The sequence below is a fragment of the Phoxinus phoxinus genome (assembly GCF_949152265.1).
Source record: "Phoxinus phoxinus genome assembly, chromosome: 13".
NCBI lineage: Eukaryota > Metazoa > Chordata > Actinopteri > Cypriniformes > Leuciscidae > Phoxinus > Phoxinus phoxinus.
The window spans coordinates 18,293,833-18,315,211 of record NC_136888.1 but is presented as its reverse complement, the minus strand read 5'-3'; the positions used below and the strand labels follow the sequence as shown (position 1 = coordinate 18,315,211).

The window sequence follows — 21,379 nt, the reverse complement described above, 5'->3', positions numbered from 1 at the left end:
ATAAAAATATCTATGCGGTATTTTGTGCAAAAACTTCACACACACAAAATTTTATTTATTTTACATCTTGTGAAAAGGGCATTTTACCACCCCTTTAACTAAACTTTTACAAAGATTGTAAACAAAAATAAAATTGCATACAGCCAACCAATCAAAAAAGAAATCGAGAAAATTGCTTTTCAGCTTTGTGAGTGAGGCTGAGACTCTTCAACCATTACCTTTCAATGAGCCCTTATAATAGCCTTTTTTTATATGTAGTATGAGGTGTTCTCAAGTATTAAATAAATATTACTAAAAGATGATGTTCTCAGAATTGTATCAGATTTGATAAAGCTTTACTGTGTAATTTTCAATTGCTGTCTGAATTATCTTATGGAGGATAATGACAAGAACTGTCCGCAACAGTCTAATGCCAAGAAGTTTAAATATGTTGTCATGCTCTCAGATGCAGTCAGCCTGAAGAGGGAATTCAGGGGTTATGGCAGAGAATAAATTCCAAGAAGACGGTGATGAATGACTAAGAGTTTATCACAGGCTATATGTGTAGGCAGACATGCTAACGCCCAAGCATCATTACATGTGTGTGTGCAAGAATCAGAAATATATTCTAGACTTTCTCTCACTGTTTCTGTGCGCATATGTGGGCGTTTGTTGAGTGAGCGGTGTGGTCTTTTGTGCCCGTCGTGTCTTTAAAAAGATTATTCTCTCCAACCACCACCCCCCACCCCCCCCCCCCCCACCGGGGTTTTTTTTTGGTTAGTTAAAGGCTCTTAGCCGCAAATTATCTAAATATCCACATATGTATAGTGATATTTATTTAAAATATCACTAAATTAGGCTATTGTTTATTTAGGATTTTTTTGTGTCACAATTACGTCAGTACAGCTGCTTGATTAATCTGTCAGTCACTATTGGAGGTGTCACAACATACGGTGACCTGTTTCGCGACTGTGTCCGTCAGGTGTCATGTCAGTGTGTCGCGATAATGTCAGTGACATGTCACTATCCACTGGCACATGCCAATGAAGACCGGATGTGCCACCGGATGTGCCAATAAGCATAGTGACGTGCCATTTGGCTTCTGTGCGTCAGATGCTATGTCACTTAAAGTTAATACCGCCTCTCCTTTACTTTCACAATCTGAAGAAAAGTTTCTTGTTTTCTGTGTAATTCAGTCAAAATTTTAAGAAAAGTTTGCTTTTCATGAGACTTTGTGAGTTCCTACTTTTTTCCATATTGGGAGTGGAAATGGCTAATAAGTCAATCACACTCTACTAGTTATAGTAGTAATTCTATGTCTTTTTAATAAAAGTGTTGGTTTCTTTTTCTATAACTTATCTGTGATATCTGTGGTTTAAAACAGAATTATGTGACTAATTTGAATGTTTCCCACTAGATCTCTCTGCTATGTTGTTGCTGGATCTCCCAGTGCTGTATAGTATTTGTGTCGCTTTCTGAGATCAGCCCACGATTACCAGCTCACACTGCTCTGTCTATTAGGCTATTTCTCCGAGCTGATAAACGGCAGCGCTGCTCAAACCAGTACCACGGTTTCGTTTTACTTTAATTTAGTTTGCCGTTTGATGTTTCTCATATGCAACATAAAAGCCAGCTTTTATCTGGGCAACGTGGTGGTGGTGACATCAGTGCGACCTCTAACAAAATGTTGTCGTACCGGCAGGAAAAGAGGTTGGAAAGATTGATGAAAGTAACACTGATTGTGGAGAAGCACTAGCTAACACACAAACGAGTTTTCGAGTCAGCTTTCTAATCCTGAATCACACTTGGGGAGAGTGTGATTCAAAATGATAACATGTTAATGGACATTGATCAGGTTGTTTTCAAAAAGAAAAAAGAAAAAGAAAAAAATACATATTGAAACACGCAGGAAAGAATTAGGAAGAGAAAATAAATACAACTAAAGTAGTGAGAGCGAGTGCTTTGATTCCAACGTCTCTTTGTTTTGGAGAATATTTTCCAAATCTCTGAAGACTTCTTGAAAATATTAAAGGTGGGGTATGTAATTCTCTTTTTTGGCCATTTTTTCAAAATCACTTAAAATCCTATTTCTAACCAACTTACAGCCACTGAGTTAGAAGCACTGAAATAAAAATTAAGCAATTTAATCATCTGTGGAACGGACTCGAAAAACTCCAGCCAATCATTTCCAAGACCACCTAGAGTCATTGGACAGTAAGTGCGTCAATCAATCGGTCGTACCATCCCCCCCTCCCCCCATCCATGTCCATGTTCTTTGAATGGGTGGAGTCAAAGGAAAGAAGGTAGGACCATTTGAGTTGTGTATTTTCAAAATCTGCCAGCCGTTTTGCAAATCACATACCCCACCTTTAAGTGAAGTAAAATACATAAGTGAAGTTTAAAGAAAATCATCATAAAAAATGTGTAATAATTATGAAATGTCATTTATCTGAGTCATAATACTTCACTCAGTGGAGCTGTTGCAGTTTTGTTAAATAAAAATGTCTTCTACAAAAAATATTTTACAATAGAAGAGATAATAAAATGTAGATGTTTAGCTAATTATTAAGGCTTAATTTTAAGATCATATCTTTGTTTATGTTTGTAAAAAAAAAAATTGAAATTCAACTTTTAATTCAAGCAACAGGAAATCAAAACCATTTAGACTTTTTTCATGAAAAGATCAGTCTTGTCTGAATTTCTTTTTTTATTAAAGGTACAAGGGCCAGGGGCATTGGTTAGATCACGTTTTCAGAATGTGGAGAAGATGGATGTTCCATCCAAGTTTTTTGGGGTCAAAAACATTTAAGTTTTCAGAATTTACATTCTGAAACTTGAGTTTTGTTATTTGACCCTTGTTGAAATGAGAAAAAGAGCAGTAGAGTCATTCCGTGTCAAATCAACCAAATTTCGGAAACTTCCCTGACTCAAATTTTTTCTATACAAAGACAAACATAAATACTGATGAAAGCCAAAATATTAAATGTCGCAGCCTCGCAGGTGTATTTACTGAGAAATCCACTGTTTTGTAAAAGGGGGTCAAAATAAAAAGATTCACCTGAGATTTGGAGCTAATTTAGAGGGGTGTAAAAATGACTTTAGAAAGATAGAAGCATGATTTTATTTTTACACAGAGATTGGTAGGTCAATTAGATGGTGTTACATTATATGCCAACAGTGACAGTTCATAAATGGCAAAAAGTACTTGTGTTTTTTTGCCTAAAGTTTGCGGTCCTGTAACTGCATATATCTTGATATCCTTTTAGATTCTGGTTCTTAACAAACTGTCCAATTGATATCTTTAAAGGCCCTTGATGGTTCAATCCCAGAGATATGGAGATCTTAATGCGGCTCCATTAGTAAATTGGTCGTTTGTACACATTTTAGTGGTAAAAAAAAATGTGGGTCACTCTGAATTCAGCTGATACTTTTTTTCTTTTAAAGAGGAATATCTGTAGAACAAATAATGTTGACACTAGAAATGCTGTGTTTTTCACTAACATAATTGCATAGAACATACCTGTCGGAGTGCCATAAATATTCCTTGTCCAAGGTTTGCATGCCTGTAACTCTACAAGTATAAGATATCTTAAAGGTACAATAAATATGTAAGAATTTTTTTATAAAATATCCAAAAATCACTTGCATAGTGTAATATATTTCCTGCAGTTGTCCGGCACGGGACGTTGCTCCGGCACGGGCACCGACGTCTCCGGCACGGGCACCGACGTCTCCGGCACGGGCACCGACGTCTCCGGCACGGGCACCGACGTCTCCGGCACGGGCACCGACGTCTCCGGCACGGGCACCGACGTCTCCGGCACGGGCACCGACGTCTCCGGCACGGGCACCGACGTCTCCGGCACGGGCACCGACGTCTCCGGCACGGGCACCGACGTCTCCGGCACGGGCACCGACGTCTCCGGCACGGGCACCGACGTCTCCGGCACGGGCACCGACGTGCACGGGCACGGGCACCGACCTCTCCGGCACGGGCACCGACGTCTCCGGCACGGGCACCGACGTCTCCGGCACGGGCACCGACGTCTCCGGCACGGGCACCGACGTCTCCGGCACGGGCACCCCCGTCTCCGGCACGGGCACCCCCGTCTCCGGCACGGGCACCCCCGTCTCCGGCACGGGCACCCCCGTCTCCGGCACGGGCACCCCCGTCTCCGGCACGGGCACCCCCGTCTCCGGATGTCTCCGGCACGGACACCTCCGACGTCTCCGTCTCCGGCACGGACACCCACCGACGTCTCCGGAAGCTACCAAGAGTTCAAATACGCAGTTTCATAGATTCCAAAAGAAAAGTTTCATAAGAACAAGAATCTAAAATGACATCACCACCGCCGACACGGACACCGACATCTCCGGCACGGACACCGACTATAAACTGTGCTTTATTTTTTCAGCTCAAGAAAGACATTGAATGAACATTTAAAAAAAAAAAACACTATAGACTTCAGTGTATAAATTATACATTGATACTTATTCAAGCTATTTAAGTTATCAGAGCAGTGAGTGATTTTCTCAGTTTTTTGTTGTTTTATTAACATTAAAGGGATAGTTCCCCCCAAAATTAAAACTGTCATCATTTACTCAAGTTGTTTTAAACCCAAATAAGTTTATTTCTTCTAGTTTAACCCTAGTTTATTAATAAATAATTCAAATATCTCCCTGCTATTTTTTTTTACATTTCAAAACCATTACTTTAGTATCTGCCTCTCTAATGCAAGCTCTAATCGATTAATGGCTTAAATTAATGAATACTAGTCGACAAAAAAAAAAAAAAAAAACTTTAGTCACGGGCAGCCCTAGTAATGTGTAAACAGCGGTTTAAATAGTGGCCACATTGAAGTTCACAAAAAAAGAAACAAGCATTAATGTTAACACACACTCAGTAACTGCACTGACCTGATATTGCATGAACACTGCATCTCTCCCATAGAAAAGTTTGCTTAAAAATGCAATTTCAAAAGATGAAGTAGAACAAGGACAAGAAGAAAAGGATGCAAATGAATGAGGCCTGAAGTTCGCTTGAAAAGGAGCCGCTGCAGTATCATCATGAATTAATACTTCAGAGACCCCAAAATTAGTTACAAAAACTTTGGTAATTATTAGTACACTGAAATAAATTATTATAAAAGCATTGAGGACAACCTCAGACAGCGAGCCCTGAATAATGTTTTCTTGTTTCCTATAGCAAAGTATTATAGCTGTTTTGCTCATTTAAAGTATTTGAACTAGTCCTACTTGAAGCTGAATTTTATAAAACAATGTGCTGAAAAAGGGAAGTTTTATTATTTTAACTTTTATTCATAAGTACAGATTAGATTTCAGTGGAAATAAAAAAAAATTGGAGCAGGCCAAGGGATCTACATTGTTTTGCGTGACAATGACAAATATTTCTCATACAGATGTTCATTTCTTATGTCTCTCTCTTCTTTCTCAAAGCAATTCTCCATTAATGAGATGGGTACTGTAGACCATATGGAGGTGCAAAACATCCGGAAGATGTTATTTAAAAACCACAAGTGGTGTAAAAACAGGAAAATGTACCAAATGTTTGACCAGCCTGATTATTCCGTAAAATAATTAATTTCTCAGCAACCGCTCTGTGAATAACAAATCAATTACCGGTATAAATTTGTACATCTGCTGACATCATAGTCAGCATGTTTACATCTGTTGACGTCATAGTGTAGCATCTGGACAAATCAGACACCCAATTATTCATTATATTCAAGGATTGACATCAACACCCATCAACCCCGGTTGAATTTTTCAATTGTAGTCTTTTAAAAGGCATCTGAAATAAACTAAGTGCAATAGAGTTGTCAAAAATATAGATTTTTTTGTATAGGCTACATATCGATATTGAAATAGGCTATCTGAAACTCTTCCACAGAATACACAAGATACCAGCTGCACGTTCAGCGAGTTCACACAGAAACCCTTTGATCACTCATTTAATTTGCTCCGGATGAATATTGTTGGTTACAGGGCTTGAACTTTGGCGAGGGATTGCACGTACAGGGCATCATTTTACTCATTCCCGTAGATTTTGTGCTCACACCCAAAGTGCATGCACATAAAGACAAGTACATTGGCTATAAAACAGTATAATGGGTCCATGCGTCAGGTCTTAAAGCGACAGCAGCCTAATTTACCGGCTGCTCAATTATGAGATAATATTAAAAATATCTATATGGTAGTTTTCCCCCTATGGTATCAATGTCAAAATTGTGGCCAGTGAAAATTCTGAGTGGCAAATAACTTTGGAAAACCACTAGCCACAGTGGCTGGTGAGCAAAGTTAATGTCAAGCCCTGATTATATTTAATGAATAATCTAACAGACACCTCAAGACAGTAACAAGCAAAGGTCCAAAAAGGCGTCGAGATATCTGCTCTGCCTCTGCCACTGATCATTATCGTTCGTATTTTCCCTGGCTAACATTAGTCCATCAACTTGTGGACCTCAGAGACAATCCAGGTGGGGGAAGGTGGCCACATGCAAAAGTACAGGCCATTGAAAAGACACAAAGCCTGTAAACATTTTGTTGATCCTGGAACAACATTCCTGTCCGAAAATGTAATCCTAACCATATCCCTACCCCTAACCCAACCCATAAGTTATCCCTAAAATCTAAGGGAAATGATAAGTGAATAACACTGATGTACTGTAGAAGCACCTAATAGGGATGCGACAGTGAGGAAATTTTCCCACCGGTTAATTGACGTGTGACAACAGGGACGTTGGAAGCCTCATTCTTGTGGTGCACTTGAAGGTGTGTGTGTGTGTGTGTGTGTGTGTGTGTGTGTGTGTGTGTGTGTGTGTGTGTGTGTGTGTGTGTGTGTGTGTGTGTGTGTGTGTGTGTGTGTGTGTGTGTGTGTGTGTGTGTGTGTGTGTGTGTGTGTGTGTGTGTTACCTCCAGATGCGGTCACCTTCATCAGACGAACTTTACAGATTGCCTCAATGTTTGCAGGTTCCATATTAGCATTGGGTTTAATTCCAAAATGATGCCAAATAGGCGCTTTTACATTTTGCTTTGAAACCAAATCTTCCGCCATCGTCTTGTCAGTCGGCTCGCCTCACTCTCGTCATGAGATAAATGTAATCTGACTCCTGCTGCTGATCTGTGCTGAGACACTCGTTTGGCTCACGCTGAATTGAGATGAAAGCGTCCCGTTTTTAATTGTAGTGTCTGTTCTTTAACTGAACTAAATGATAATAGAAAAAAAATCTAAAAGACTGTCGGGGCGGTGCCGCGGTGGGCAAGAGATGTATTCGGTGTGCGGCTGAACACAGTGTAACACCGGTAACACCGAATATTGCAGCAGGCCTAGAACCTAACCGTTTGCCTAAACTTGACACATTTGTAAACTTGTCCCTTAAATCTGATTGGTTGATATGAATGTTATTCCAGAATCAATATAAAAAAAAAATCGATCCAGGATAGGGCAGCACGATATATCGATTTAGCATCGATATCGCGATGTGCGCAGCCGCGATAGTCACATCGCAGGATGTGCGATCAAGTATGGGGATCAAAATTGATCCGTACTGGCCAGCTGCACCCCGGTTTAGATCAGAACGCATGTGATTTGCAGATTATTTGTTTGATTAATTGCAGATTAATTCAGTTCTCTTTCTTTTGAGCTTAAACTGACACGTGCCCGCAAAATGAAGGCAAGATGGAAGGAAGATACGCGAGTATCTTCGTAAACACAGTCAGTTATATGTTGTAAACAATTGAAAAAGAAAACGGATGTGTGTCATTTATATTAGGTTTTATTATATTATATTATATTATATTATATTATATTATATTATATTATATTATATTATATTAGTGCATTTGTCTTAAAGGGACAGCAGCTGTTTGTGTCACTAATGGTGATCAATAGGGGTGCGGAAATTTTTTTTTCATATATGAATCGCAATTCTATCTTCTATACTGATTTGCATCAATTCACAAATTTAACAAATAGATTTTCTAAAGCGTTACACTTTAACTTTGTGGTACTAAAAGTCACAATAAGCCACAAACAAGGACTCAATGCGGTGCTCACGCTGACGGACACACAGCCAAAGTACACGCACAGATGCCGCCTCTGCCTCTCACATGCATGCAATCTCGAATACATTTCTCTTTCACAGCTACACACAGTTACGTCAAAATGCACATGAGTATTCAATGTAAACAGAGTCCGTTTTGTCCTACACAAACAAAAACAAATGGGAGAATATCGGATGTGTAACTATATCTGTGCATTCAATCTTAAAGGGACAGCAGCCTTATAAACTGTTTCTTCAAACTGTATACATATACAGTAAAAACTATACAGTGTTATATTTTAACATTTGATTATTCAATTTTGGTAGTATTTATTACTATGTTATGTTAAATAAACATATGCTAATGTCCCTGAAAAACTTTGTTTATTTAATTTGTTTATTTTTTTCTATTGTATTTGTCCTACTGTTTGTAATTTGCTTTGTTCCTATTTTTAATATCAAAAATTTAATAAAACTGCCTGCCTTGCTTTATTAGACCTACAGAAGACTGCTTAAATGGCATTTGTTTTATAATATTGGGTTGACTGAAATGGGAAGAAAAACTAAATAAATTTTAAGGTTCACATTTAATTCGGTAGGATTTATTTTCTTCTAGACCTATTAAACTGTCTACCGCAGACAGTCAAATAAGAAAAGTAACACAAAACAGTAAACTACACCCAAATCTGTGCACATATCGAATCGAAATTTTATTCAAAAACGAGAATTGATTCGAATCGAATTGTGAGCCAAAAGATTCCCACCCCTAGTGATCAAACAACAAAAGAGAAAGAGAAAAGGACTTTTGTAAATTGAAAAAAGATAAATTGTATTAATTAATTCGATTTCATTATAGAGTGAAGACTGTTATTTTACATTTGATATTACATTTTTGTACCTGAATACTGTTAGATTTACCTAAAAAAAAACAAAGCACTGCTTATTTCAATTGTATCTTTCTTTTATTTTATTTATCTATGCTTGTAATTTGTTTATAATTTTCTATGCAGATTCACTCCTCTACAAAATTACCCCAATTATTCTAGAATAATTATTTTCAAATAGAGCTATTCAAATCATCTGGTGAAATATTTTTTATATCGCAAATTCGCAATATATATATAGTAGAAAAAAGAAAAAGAAAAATCGCAATGGAATTTTTTTCCAATATCGTGCAGCCCTAATCCAGGAACATGTTGCACTTGGTGAAATCAGTTTCTGCTAAATGAATAATACATTCTACAGAGCCCCTAAAGGGACATGATTAGGCTTCCTGCGGAGGTCGGTTGCATTTTAGTGCATCAGATTTCACTTACATGAGGATAGTAAGGAGGAGAGCCCGCAAATTGTATCTACAATAGAATTACCCAACTATAATTGCGAGAGAAAGCAAAAGTATTGAAAAGTATTTTTTCCTGACATATTACTGTATATTTTTTTCCCATCACCATGTCCTTTTAGGGACTCCGTAGAATGCGTCATTTCCTTTCCGCACATAAGATTCAGCTTCTGGCGCATCCCTACTTTGTAGTCTTTAAAACTAGATGACAAATAATCTGACATATCTTCACTCTGACATATGTTTAGGTTTTAAAAAACATCTTGATGTTGTTGAGACGATGTTGTTCACAGTTTAGTCACTCACAACTATTGAGTAATTATATACTAATTTTAAAGCATTTTATCATGTTTGTACTAATGACTATTTGCATTAAATTCAAACAACAAATGTCCTTAACAATCCCCAATCACTATACATTATGAAATCATCAAGGTCTGCTTATGAAACTTACAGGAATGCAAAGATCAGCCCTTCTTTATACATCAAAATGATCTGTCTGAAGTAGTTGTAGGTCATGATGCAGTTTTAGACTATTAATTATGTGGATTCTAATTACTCAGATGTGATGTCTTTGATGATCTCCCTTTTTGAAAGTGCAACTTTAGATGAGATCTGTTTATGTCCTGAGATATTTAACACAAATCAGTACATGTAGCCTAATCATACCAATTTAAGCTGCATACCAAAAAGATGGATGGGTGGATGGATTAAATCGTACTAACTAATGAACTACTGAGGTTTACAGTTATATCCTTGTAAATTTGACAAATGGATCCTCTAATTGCCATTATATCGGAAATCTTTGTTCAGGAATGAAGGGTTTGAGTTTATCTTAATTCTTGACTTAAGATTGGAAAAAGTTATATTTCCTTAGTTCTATTACCATGAGGGGCTTTTGCACTGAAGGGACCTTTTTTTAGTACCCTTCCTAAACCCAACCCCAACTATTGCCGGAAGTACCCGGATTTCGGCGTGTTCGTACCGCAGGAACTAGGAACGATTTTAGTTCTAGGAACTCCTTTTGGAGGAACTAATTTAGCTCCTACTTCAGAGTAGGGTCTAAACTAGTACTATTACACCGTGTCCTAACTACACGCGACGTGACGCCGCGACACGCGATAAAAGGTATCTTTTCCATGTGAATCAGAGTTTTTGTCCCAAATCAGCCATGATGTGACGTGACTATTCTATTTTAGAAACGGTTTCTATTTTTCTGCAATGTTGCGCTGGAAAAAAAAACTAAGTGTGGCAATGATAATCTCAGGTACTGTTAATGTGCTTTATTTAATGTTAAAAGCGTGTAATGTGACTTTGAATATCATTTAGTGCTCCCAGCTTTGTAGCTGTAAAAGCAACAATGGACAATTCACCTCAGATCTTGAAATTAAATAAATGGAAACAAGAACGTTCAAACTGTGAACAAACAACTATTATTTGACAAAGATTGTTTTAGTAACTCAGTAACCTCTGTATTTGAATAATGTTTTTAATGGTGTAATATTAATGAATTATGTAGCTACTTTATATCCATTTACTTGCGAGTGCCGTCAAGATTACTCCTGGTGATGCGCACTCGCCGCGAGACTCCGCCCACACGCTGTTCTGATTGGCTGTGGGTTTTTATTGATTTTGACGCATCTCGCAGTCACGTCTAGTGTGGACAGAATAATTATTTGTCGCTGGAATCCGCACCGTCAAAATAAAAGTCACAACAACAAGTGCGGCATACGTCACTTCAGAGTCCCTACAGGCGGTGCAAAAATGCAACAAGGAAAATGTTCCTAAGGGAACCATTAATTCTCAGTCAAGTCATCTTCATTTATATAGCGCTTTTAACAATGTAGATTGTTTCAAAGCAGCTTTACAGTGATAAACGGATAATTTAAGGTAACAGAGATTGTTTTGGCTTTATAGCGGTTCTTGAATAAAGATATTTTCTAGAACTAGCCGGTGCGAAATCTCCTATGGTTAGCAAACAGATAGGATTCTGACTGAGTAAGAATGTTTCTGTAATAAATCCCCAGAACAGTGTACCGAAGATATCTTTATGTGAGCTACATTTTCAATGTCCACTGATTTTTTCCTCTTAGGCTGCACAACTGCATGAATAATGAATTATATTATCCTATGCAATTTCTAAACAGAAATTTTCACAATTTATGCAGATAGATTTCAATCAGCAACTTTAACTTCTCCAGTTACTTGTAGCACATTTGAATAATTCATTATAATATAATTCATCTCTGCAAAGAAATTCAGATTAAAATAAAAGTTTTGATTAAATTGTAATGACATCACCGGGACTGGTCTTAAAAAAACAAATGCTAATCTACACTGGCAGAAATTCAGTCACATGAAATGGTCAACAACACACAGGTGTCGAATAAGAGTATTCTAACTGACAAGAGACATGTAGCAGATATCTGTGTGGTAGTGTTGTCACAATACTAGAATTTCTAACTTCGATACGATACCTTGAAAAATATCGATATTCGATACCATTTTCGATACCACAGAGAAAAAAACTGCCACAATATTAAGGGGGTATTTTTTTTATTTAAAGCTAAATATAACAAGTCTAGAACATGACAATGAGGTATATTTTACATTAACAAAAATGTCCTGAGTTCTATCTGTTAATATTTTTTAATTGGACCAGGGGTAACATTACCCGTTGTATTTGTCTAACCTACTGTTATCAAAGATTAAAATATAGCCTACTGTAACAAAAAAGCACTTAACAGTATCAAATTGGAGGATAGAGTGTCAGTAATGTATAATAATAAGATTAAACATTAAATTTTCAGTTAAAGGCATTTCATTATTGAATTCAGAGATGCCATTGTCTAGCTGTTTAGTTTAATTAATATGTGTAATCAAATTGATGATAATCGCTAATGAAGGCAAATTGCAGAATTAAATAATAATTTTCTGAATAAAGTTAAATAGGCACAAGTTAATTTACATTTGACCACAGTTAAAATATTTACTTGTCTAAGATTCCTCAGTCAGATTATGTTAACTTTAAGAATTACGGTGAAAAAACGAGACAACACAGACTCATATCAACAACAATACTAGGCCATCTTGGTTAATGTTTCAGAAAAGTTAAAATGAGAAGAGTTACAGTGTTTCGTTTAGGATTGTTTTTAGCAGTGGGGAAAGGTCTGTCCAAACAACAAACACCCCTGATGCTGAGCGTAGCCTATATGCTTGCTAAATGGTACCCCTGGAGCCTGTTCCTTAAGTCTGTTTTCACCTATAAAATAATTTTAAAAAATGAGTGATGTGAGGGATTATTGATTGTCAAACAATCTTTTGGATGCCCGCAGCCCGCTCGCAGTGTGAAGCGCGTGTCCGCGCTATTCTCTGACATACCCGCTCGCAGTGTGAAGCGCGTGTCCACGCTATTCTCCGACATGCCCGCTCGCGGTGTGTTTTTACGCTTGTCCGCGCTATTCTCTGACATACCCGCTCGCAGTGTGAAGCGCGTGTCCACGCTATTCTCCGACATGCCCGCTCGCAGTGTGTTTTTACGCTTGTCCGCGCTATTCTCCGACATGCCCGCTCGTGGTGTTCTTTATCAATCAACCAAAGCCGGTCGCGGGGGCGCCGCCCTCGCCATCTTTCCATTCACTTCACTTTTGCTATTTAACCAGAGCGAATGAGACGAGTGCGTCACGTGTGGTGTTTGTCAACGCGCCTTTGGAGAGAAGTGAAAGTGAAAGTTTGGCTAGTATCGATACTTCGGGAAATTTGTATTGGTACCGTTCAGATATTTCAGTATCGATATTTATCGAAATATCGATATTTTTGACAACACTACTGTGTGGTGGTATCAGAGCTCAAATTTAGAGATCTTAATACATCTGGGCTTTTTAAATAAGCACAAACCACTAAATTATAAATAAATTAAATAAATAAATCAAATGCTTTTTATGGCCCGGTCTTTTTTTTTCATGCTACTAGGCAATATACCACACTTTCAGACTATAGAGCCTCAGGCAGTCTTTAGGAACAAAACATAAAATATTCTACAGTATGAATAATAGGCCTTGGCCAGTGAACATACACAAGGAATGCACCTGTCTGAAATGAATAAATGTCTAATGCCTGTCTTTCCAACACCTCAAGTCAACAGGATCAGCATTTTATCTATTAATTTATTTACATACATTTTTACATTTTTATATTAATTATTATTTTAGGATAGAATGCCAGCCTTTAAGTTTATAACATTCTTGAGAATAGGTGTCCTTTAGTAAATTGAACCGGATTGAAGAATATCATGAAGTCTCATGAAGTCAAAAACTGCTTTTGAACCAATCAAATTCATCTGCGGCTGTCTTCTCTCCCCCACAGCGGCCAATGCATCAAATTCATACTCATTATTGTCTGAATGGATCACAAAATCATCCATCTGAGGATGCCCTGCAGCCCAAAGCGCTCTCTATCAAGCCTAAATTACCACTGTGGGCAGGGTGAAAGTGGTGTGTGTGTGTGTGTGTGTGTGTGTGTGTGTGTGTGTGTGTGTGTGTGTGTGTGTGTGTGTGTGTGTGTGTGTGTGTGTGTGTGTGTGTGTGTTGCATTCTAGCACAAGGAAATCAGGCTAGAGGTGCTGAAAACTTCCAAACTTTTTCAAATATAAAAGCAAGTAAACATGCAAATATTTATTTATTAATATTCTAATATTTAATTAGAACTTTATATTTAAAATTATATGTTAAATTGTTTAAATAAAAGAATCTAACTAAATGCAAGTATATATAGTATATACTACTATAGTATTATATGTACAATGTAAAAAAAATAATTTTTAGATTTGCATTTAGAGATGAAAAATTATTTTAGTTTTAAAGACAATGTTAGATGCTGTGGTTGATTTTTTTATTGTTTTGATGGACAAGTTCGTAAAAAATCTGTCATAATAATCTATTACATGTCATTTCATTTTCCTATTTTAATTATAATAAGAATTTACTAGCTTTTGTTTCCGTTGTCATTTTTAATCATGAACTTACAGGTCAAGCTATGCATTTCTTTATTTATTTATTTATAAAGAGAACAGATGAACAGAGACTGCGTCACTTTTCATGTTCAACACCACACAAAGAAGATTAATGTTGTTGGGTTTTTTTTTGCAGTGACAGCGGAGGCCACTAAAACACCATCTTTGTCCCTGAACAGGCAAATATGAACGATGCAACACATTTTGATACATTTTAAAACAATTGTGCATCCATGAATGCCCTGATATATTTAAAGCAAAAATCGAAGAATGAACTGGTGTGGTGTCATTTCGAACAAGGGATGCAACAAATTATTATTTTGATAATCGATTTTAAAATCTAAAGATTATTAGAATGATAGCTGACCGATCAGATCAGTAGGCTTTCAAGTTGATCAATTATTCAACTTTTGCAATTAGTTCAAACATTGAGTTATACCTACCTATTCTAACTAATAAATAAAACAAGGAAATCACGCAGAGGAATGCAAGTAACCGCAGCAAGCGCAATATTCGCATTTTCTTTTTTCATAAGGCTATACCGTTCTTGTTTTGAATTTAGTGAATGTGTATTGAATGTTAAATAAGTTCACAAGCGAAATCTTTGTTGTATCATCCTTTTAACGTTTAATTTACCATGAATGGTCAGCGCTAATGAATGCATTGAATCAATGCCATTGGTCTCTATTAAGTGAAGCATCAGCTTCAGCGTTAGCCATGCGACGCATTGCTGGTCAGCTGAGCCTTAAAGTGGAGCTCAACATTAACATAATGAACACCTTGTTTCATTACATATTTTTTAATGAATCAGCGTATTTGAACATGTTCATTGAATGAGCGGTTTAATGACTTACTCAAAGACAGTCCCTTACCTAGTGGCGTAACAATGTAACTGTGGACTGAGTGACAGCCTGTCTAGTGTCTATGCGCAGAGACGAAGACGATGATACTGGTGGAATATCAGCAGAAAGCCTCTTGTCCAGTCAGATTAAAGAATCGGAACGAACTGTTATAAATATAAAAATAGCCTAACGAGCTAATTGGGAGGTTTAGGCCATGTTCTGATATGTGGACCTTTATTCTGACATTCTCTTCTGTTTCCTTCACTTTTCAACACTGTTTAGTTTTGGTTACATTGGTTACTGAATATGTCCTATTTTTTGTGCATGCTGCTTACCACATCGTAACACTTATTTATATAAATATTAATTAATTAAATGGTGATAATACTGCATATCACTCAAAATTACGGCAAGGGAAATTCCTTCACCGCAACAACCCTAGATTTTGTGCAGACAGCCTTTTACTCTCCCAAGTTCAGTCCTCCATAAAATGGGCTGCACACACAAACAGTGATTAGCCTATAGTTTATTAAGTTATAAATATGGATATTTCTTCCTAAAACGCATCGCTTTGCATTAGAAGTCCTTTATTAAACCCCTTAAGCCATATGGATTACTTTTATGATGGATGGATGTGCTTTTTTGGGCTTCAAAATCTGAGGTACCATTCACTCCCCTTATAAAGCTTGTAAGAACCATAGACAGTAAAAGAAATGGACACAGTGACCCCATAGACTTCAACGGAGAAAAGTGAAGTCAATCAGAAGCACACACCATCTTTAAACGCCTCAGATGTAAAGTTATTCACTGTCAAAGGGACACCAAAATGAATGGGAGTCAATGGAATGCTAACAGTAGGTGATGGCTTGTTAGCCAATGGATGCCCCCCTAGAAGTTTTTATAACTCCAATTGTGTTTGGGTGAACTAACCCTTTAAACTTTTCCACACTTTACTTCGTTCACACTTCAAGGCGTTTTCATTTTTTTCTTGGATTGGATTCTTGGATTGGGAAGGGGTGCATTTTATTCATTGCGTTACAGCGTCCCACTGGTCAAACCATGTTATTCCAGGCCCTTAAAATAGGTCTTGTGAGATTAGACTATTCGACAGCAAAAATATTTGTTGACAAAAATACTTTTTAATTTTCTTGTTAAGAGGAAAGCACGAAGCACATATTTACATATAATCTAAAAACTGCTCTCAGCAGCAAGGCTGGCGTCAGGATGTTTGCTAACAATAGGCCTAAACCTCTGCAAAGCTATTTCGAACTTCTTTTTACCACTAAGCGAAAAATAACTTTGCCGTGATGAATACATCGGGGCCTTAAAAATCTGAATTTCACAAACATCAAAATCACTGAATGCCGCAAGAACGTCAGACAGGATGCACCACCAAACCACCAAAGATGCACAGAGCATATGTTCTTATCTGCAATACAACCAAAACAGCAACAGGCAGCAAATCAAAACTTCACTTTTATCTACATTCCTTTGGTCACATAAGCCCAGACCTGAAATCCATCTCCCTGAAACAATATGTCTTTCCCTCTGAGAGATTTCAGCTAAAGACAAACAATGGATGACTCATGCGCACACTTGCCTCTCCATCCACCCACAGAAATACAGCACCTCTGTATTTCTCAGAGGATTCTAGGAAGAGCAGGTGAAAAGGAGGCAGACATAGTGAGAAATGTGTTTGAGAAAATGGAGCAGAGAGCCATGAATAATGTGTGTGGAGGGGTGTGTGTCTGCAATGTCATACTCCATCAGAGTGTGGCCAGCTCATCGTGAGTCAATTCTCAGAGAGGTATATTAATGATATGTCATACAAAGAAAGGTTTAATATTATGCTTCACCGAAACAGCCTTGTGTTCTGGTTCAGATGTGCAGAGATTGTCATCTCTCAGCAACAAATTGAGGATGTTTTGTGCTATTTCGATTAGAAAATCTCTCCTACAATAACAAGAGGCTGTCAAAAACATCTCTGTGCATTTCTGATGTGTGAACAAAGCTGATGTGTATCTTTGGAAGTCCTAATTTCCTCAGCATACAAAAACCAAAAGGAGAAAAGGGCTCAACGCAAGAACTGCCTGACATTTTTAGGTCAACTGACTGAACATTAAAAGGCTCTGCGTAGCAATAGTGAATTTACAAGGTGTTGGGCAGCATTATTGCAGAAGAACATAAGCTTACAATGTTTTTGACCTGGTAAAGATTTTAAGATTTTTTCTGTGTGTATTTAAGCACTCGGGGACCAGACATGCAAACTATAGCACAGTATCGGTGTCAGTTTAATTGCTAAATACATAGTCAAAAATATAATTAATATAGCCTTATCCCAGTCTTGGGATAGCCAAATGAATGTCTCCAGCCAGTTTCTTTCGTCTTTCATGCAAATTTGTGGGTTATCAATTATCAATAATGGTCAGATTGTGGAGAACACTGCTGCTCAAAATAATATCACTAATTGGAGTGGACAATCTGACCTGGGTCAAGGGTCATACAAGAGCAAAAGAGGAAGAGAGAAAAAAAGGACGGATGCTTTAAAGCATGACCCTGCCTTCCTCCACAGCTGTTAATACAGACACTCACCATGATACAGTGAAAGCTTATTAAAACTTAGCACTGTGATCAAAGACTGCTTAGTTTGTCAACTATTAGCACATCCACAACAACATAAAAATAAACTCCAGCCTACGCAGTAAAAAGAAAATCTCTTTCCAAATATAAATTAGGGTAACTTTCACATTTAGAATTATTGTAAAATATGTTACATGATTGATTTAACAGTTTGTCAAGCTAGTTCCTTGATTAATGGTTGCAGTCTGTTATTGTCCAAATAATTATTGTACACTGACGTGTTTATCTAATATGGTGGGGACTTTCCATTGACTTATATTGTTTTTATTCTTTTTATACACCATATTCCACGAGAATTCAGGTTTTACCATTCTTGTGACGACAATTGGTCCCTTCAACATTAAATAAATCCTGATAAATACAGTCTCTTGACCTGTTTGATTGAGAATATCTGCTATCCATGTTTCTTGGCGTTACTGGTTTGGTTTCAGGTAGTTGCTGAGGCACCACAAGGTTTCGTGAAATTTTAAATTGGCCTTTTATGCCCCCTAGTGGTGATAATGGTTGGAATTAAAACCGTAGGCTAAATCCTACCATACAGCAGATTTTGCCAAGTAAGACACATTCCTAGGTCAACATATTTTGTTGATTCTGGAACAACATTCCTGTCTGAAAATTCAGCTTCCGGCATAAGCCACCATGATCCGAATTGTAAGGGATAGTTCACCCAAAGATGAAAATTCTGTCATCATACTCACCCTCAAGTTGTTTCAAACCTGTATGAAATTATTTCTTATGCTAAACACAAAAGAAGATATTTTGAAAAATGTCTGTAACCGAACAGTTGATGGGGCCCATTGACCTCCAGAGGATTTTTTCCATTTGGTTTGGTTACCTATATTCTTCAAAATATCTGTATTTGTGTTCAGCAGAAGAATTAGCTACAGGTTTGGAACAACTTGGGTGAGTAAATTAAATATTACAGAATTATTATTTTTTTTGAACTATTAACTAGGTCACCAAAAATTACAAAAATGCTAAACACACTTAAAATGTAGAGGCAAAAATAAATAAATGTAAAAAAGAATTTACACTGCCACAGTCTAGCCTATACAATCAATTAGGTTTATTAGAATTCATTGAGTGTAAAGATTACCTACAACAACATTAAAATAAGTAGATGAAAAAAATTCTAAGGATGTCAGTCTCAGTAAAAACTTTGCTGCCTTCCGTGCTATTGGAAATGTCATACTTATTCCCACTTCTGAAGTAGCTCGTCGCATTCAACGGAAAGAACGGGAATCATGGAGGACACTATTTTTGGGGGAAATCTTATTAGGCCTAAAGCTACAATTATATTTAGAGGTTCATAATTGTCAACCATTTAATCATTCACCGTGCTATCTAGATAGTCAGCTTGATGACGATTCTGGAATTTCGGTCAAATGCAGGCTATTTTCGAGTAGGCTATAATACAATACCCTTCAAATTACTATTCATATGTAAATATGATTAGTAGGCTACGTTACGTTGATAACACGTGCAGCAATCGTTCTCCCTACTGCCATATGGCCCACCCAGATCCGTTGAAAACGTTCATGTCCAATTTTTAACTAGGAAACTTTTACGATCATTTCGACGTTCACCCCAAAATTAACATATCATAATTTAGGCTAGACTCACCTGTGCAGCATCTTCGCTAGGATGGCAATGTCTGAATAAAGTTCACTGTAGTCTTAGTTGTAATCCATATGATTTATATATTCCACAACTTCTGAAGCCATACCTTCGAGCAACCAACAGAAATGTAAGTTCAAAATCTAGCATAGCTCTCAAATGTTACTCACGGCTATGCATATTTAGCCTAAATTATCCGTCGCAGCGTGAATTCTGTATATTTATGCCGTATATCAGTAAGTAAAAATAAAATGAGTAGAACGTCCGAACACGCAGTAGCCTACTTACTCACGATTACCGTCATACCGTGTTTATGTCAGATGTCCGGTGAAGTCCACGAGGTCGTAGAGCGCTCACGAGCGCCGCCCTTGCGGCCACGACGTCACCTTTGACAATAACGCAGTTGCTTTTTTTTTTTTTTTTACGATAACGCAGTGAGATCCACCGTCAATGCTGCTTTTGCGTCACCAAAGTGGATTAGTAACTGAATTCATCATTGTTTTTAATTGGAGTGCATGATAATGGTTTATGTAGCCTACTGTAATGTGAAAAAAAACAATATAATATAGCCTACCGGTAACTAAAATTGGAATATGGAGGTAGAGCATATCCACAAAAAAAAGGGTAAGGACGTTGGCTATGTATTGGGTTATGAATTTAATAGAGATAGAATATAGTATAGCAAAGGGCTAGACAAAGAATTAAAAGACCCTGTGTGGTGAAAATCAAGTTTTTCATGTTGTTTATGGTGTCTTTAATATGATTTAAGACAAACCATGTGCAAATTCATTTAACACCATTGCTATTTTATAGTATTTTCTTCTTTAAAACTGCAGTGAAGAAAACACAGTCTCAAAAACAGGGTATTTCTATACGTCACAAACTATAGGCCTACCTAACCAATCCTGTCAATGTGCAGGTGGACTTTAGAAGAAGCAGGGGAGTCTCACGAGAAGCCAGCTATCTCAGTATATTTTTATGTTGATATGAAAAACCACGTACATTTAACAATAGCCGTGAATTATGTAGACAACATGATGTGTTATGATGAACTATGCCTTTCACCACTGCTGTTCTAAATTGTTCAAAGCGTTTCTAAGGATACTGATTGTTAGAAGGCAGCTGCTGACTCGGCGAACGGGGACATGGTTTGTGTAACATTAGTAACACATCATTATCTGTTTGATAACGTAGTTAAGCAAAAGGCTAATCATATTAATAACCGTTATGTGTCAGACATTGTAAAGAGTGATATCATTGTGCAGCGTTTAGGCTACTTCAGTGAAGTTGACCGAGTGGATCTAGCTGGTGTGAGTGAGTGGAGGCGGGGCTAATTTGCATATTCATTGATCCACATATTCCAAATTAAGCAAGGGTGTAAAGTTACAGTCAAGCTATTTTAAGGCAGGCAGCTTTTTCTTTTCTTTTTTACAAGAAATAAATGTTTAAATATGCTAAATTTGTGATCAAAGATGAGTTTTATGGGAGAAAATTTACCACAGGGGGACTTAAAAAGTTGCTCAATCCCACTCTGGATCCTTAGGGGTTCCGCGTGGTGAAGCTGAACACGTAGTGCCATCTGATACCTGGGCACTGAAGGATTTAGAGATAGAACAGAACAACAAAAATATATGTAAGTGAATGCAAGTGTGTATGTATTGGGAAAAGAGAAAAAAAGACCTTAAATAATCCCTGACTACATGACAGCACAGTAGGTGGCGATATGCACACAGGATGTGATGCGCCAAAAAAACAAGAAGAAGAAAGTGGATTTGGAGAAGCACCGCAAAGGGCATCATGTTAACCAAAAAATGTTATGTTCCCTTGCTCCTCCATCCCTATCTGAAAATCATCATTCGACGTCATGAAGGACATACCATTTCATTAA

The 21,379-nt window shown here is 37.4% G+C and overlaps 1 protein-coding gene across 12 annotated transcripts in view; it reads right to left on the bottom strand.

Annotated features, from left to right (window-relative positions):
- The window catches only part of LOC307009441 (uncharacterized protein), a 132,084-nt gene extending 112,229 nt beyond the window's left edge, over positions 1-19,855 (bottom strand). For 6 of the 12 annotated variants that reach the window (XR_013800035.1, XR_013800036.1, XR_013800037.1 and 3 more), the window contains exon 1: positions 19,498-19,785. Coding sequence is in view for 7 of the 12 variants with exons in the window: in XM_079633200.1 (XP_079489326.1) it covers positions 19,498-19,508 (11 nt within the window). In the remaining 5 variants the exon portion in view is untranslated. Of the gene's footprint in view, positions 1-2,691; positions 4,248-19,497 lie in introns of those variants that run through there. The other 6 variants (XM_079633197.1, XM_079633198.1, XM_079633202.1 and 3 more) reach the window with 6 other exon arrangements.
- Between the last annotated feature and the right edge of the window lie 1,524 nt (positions 19,856-21,379).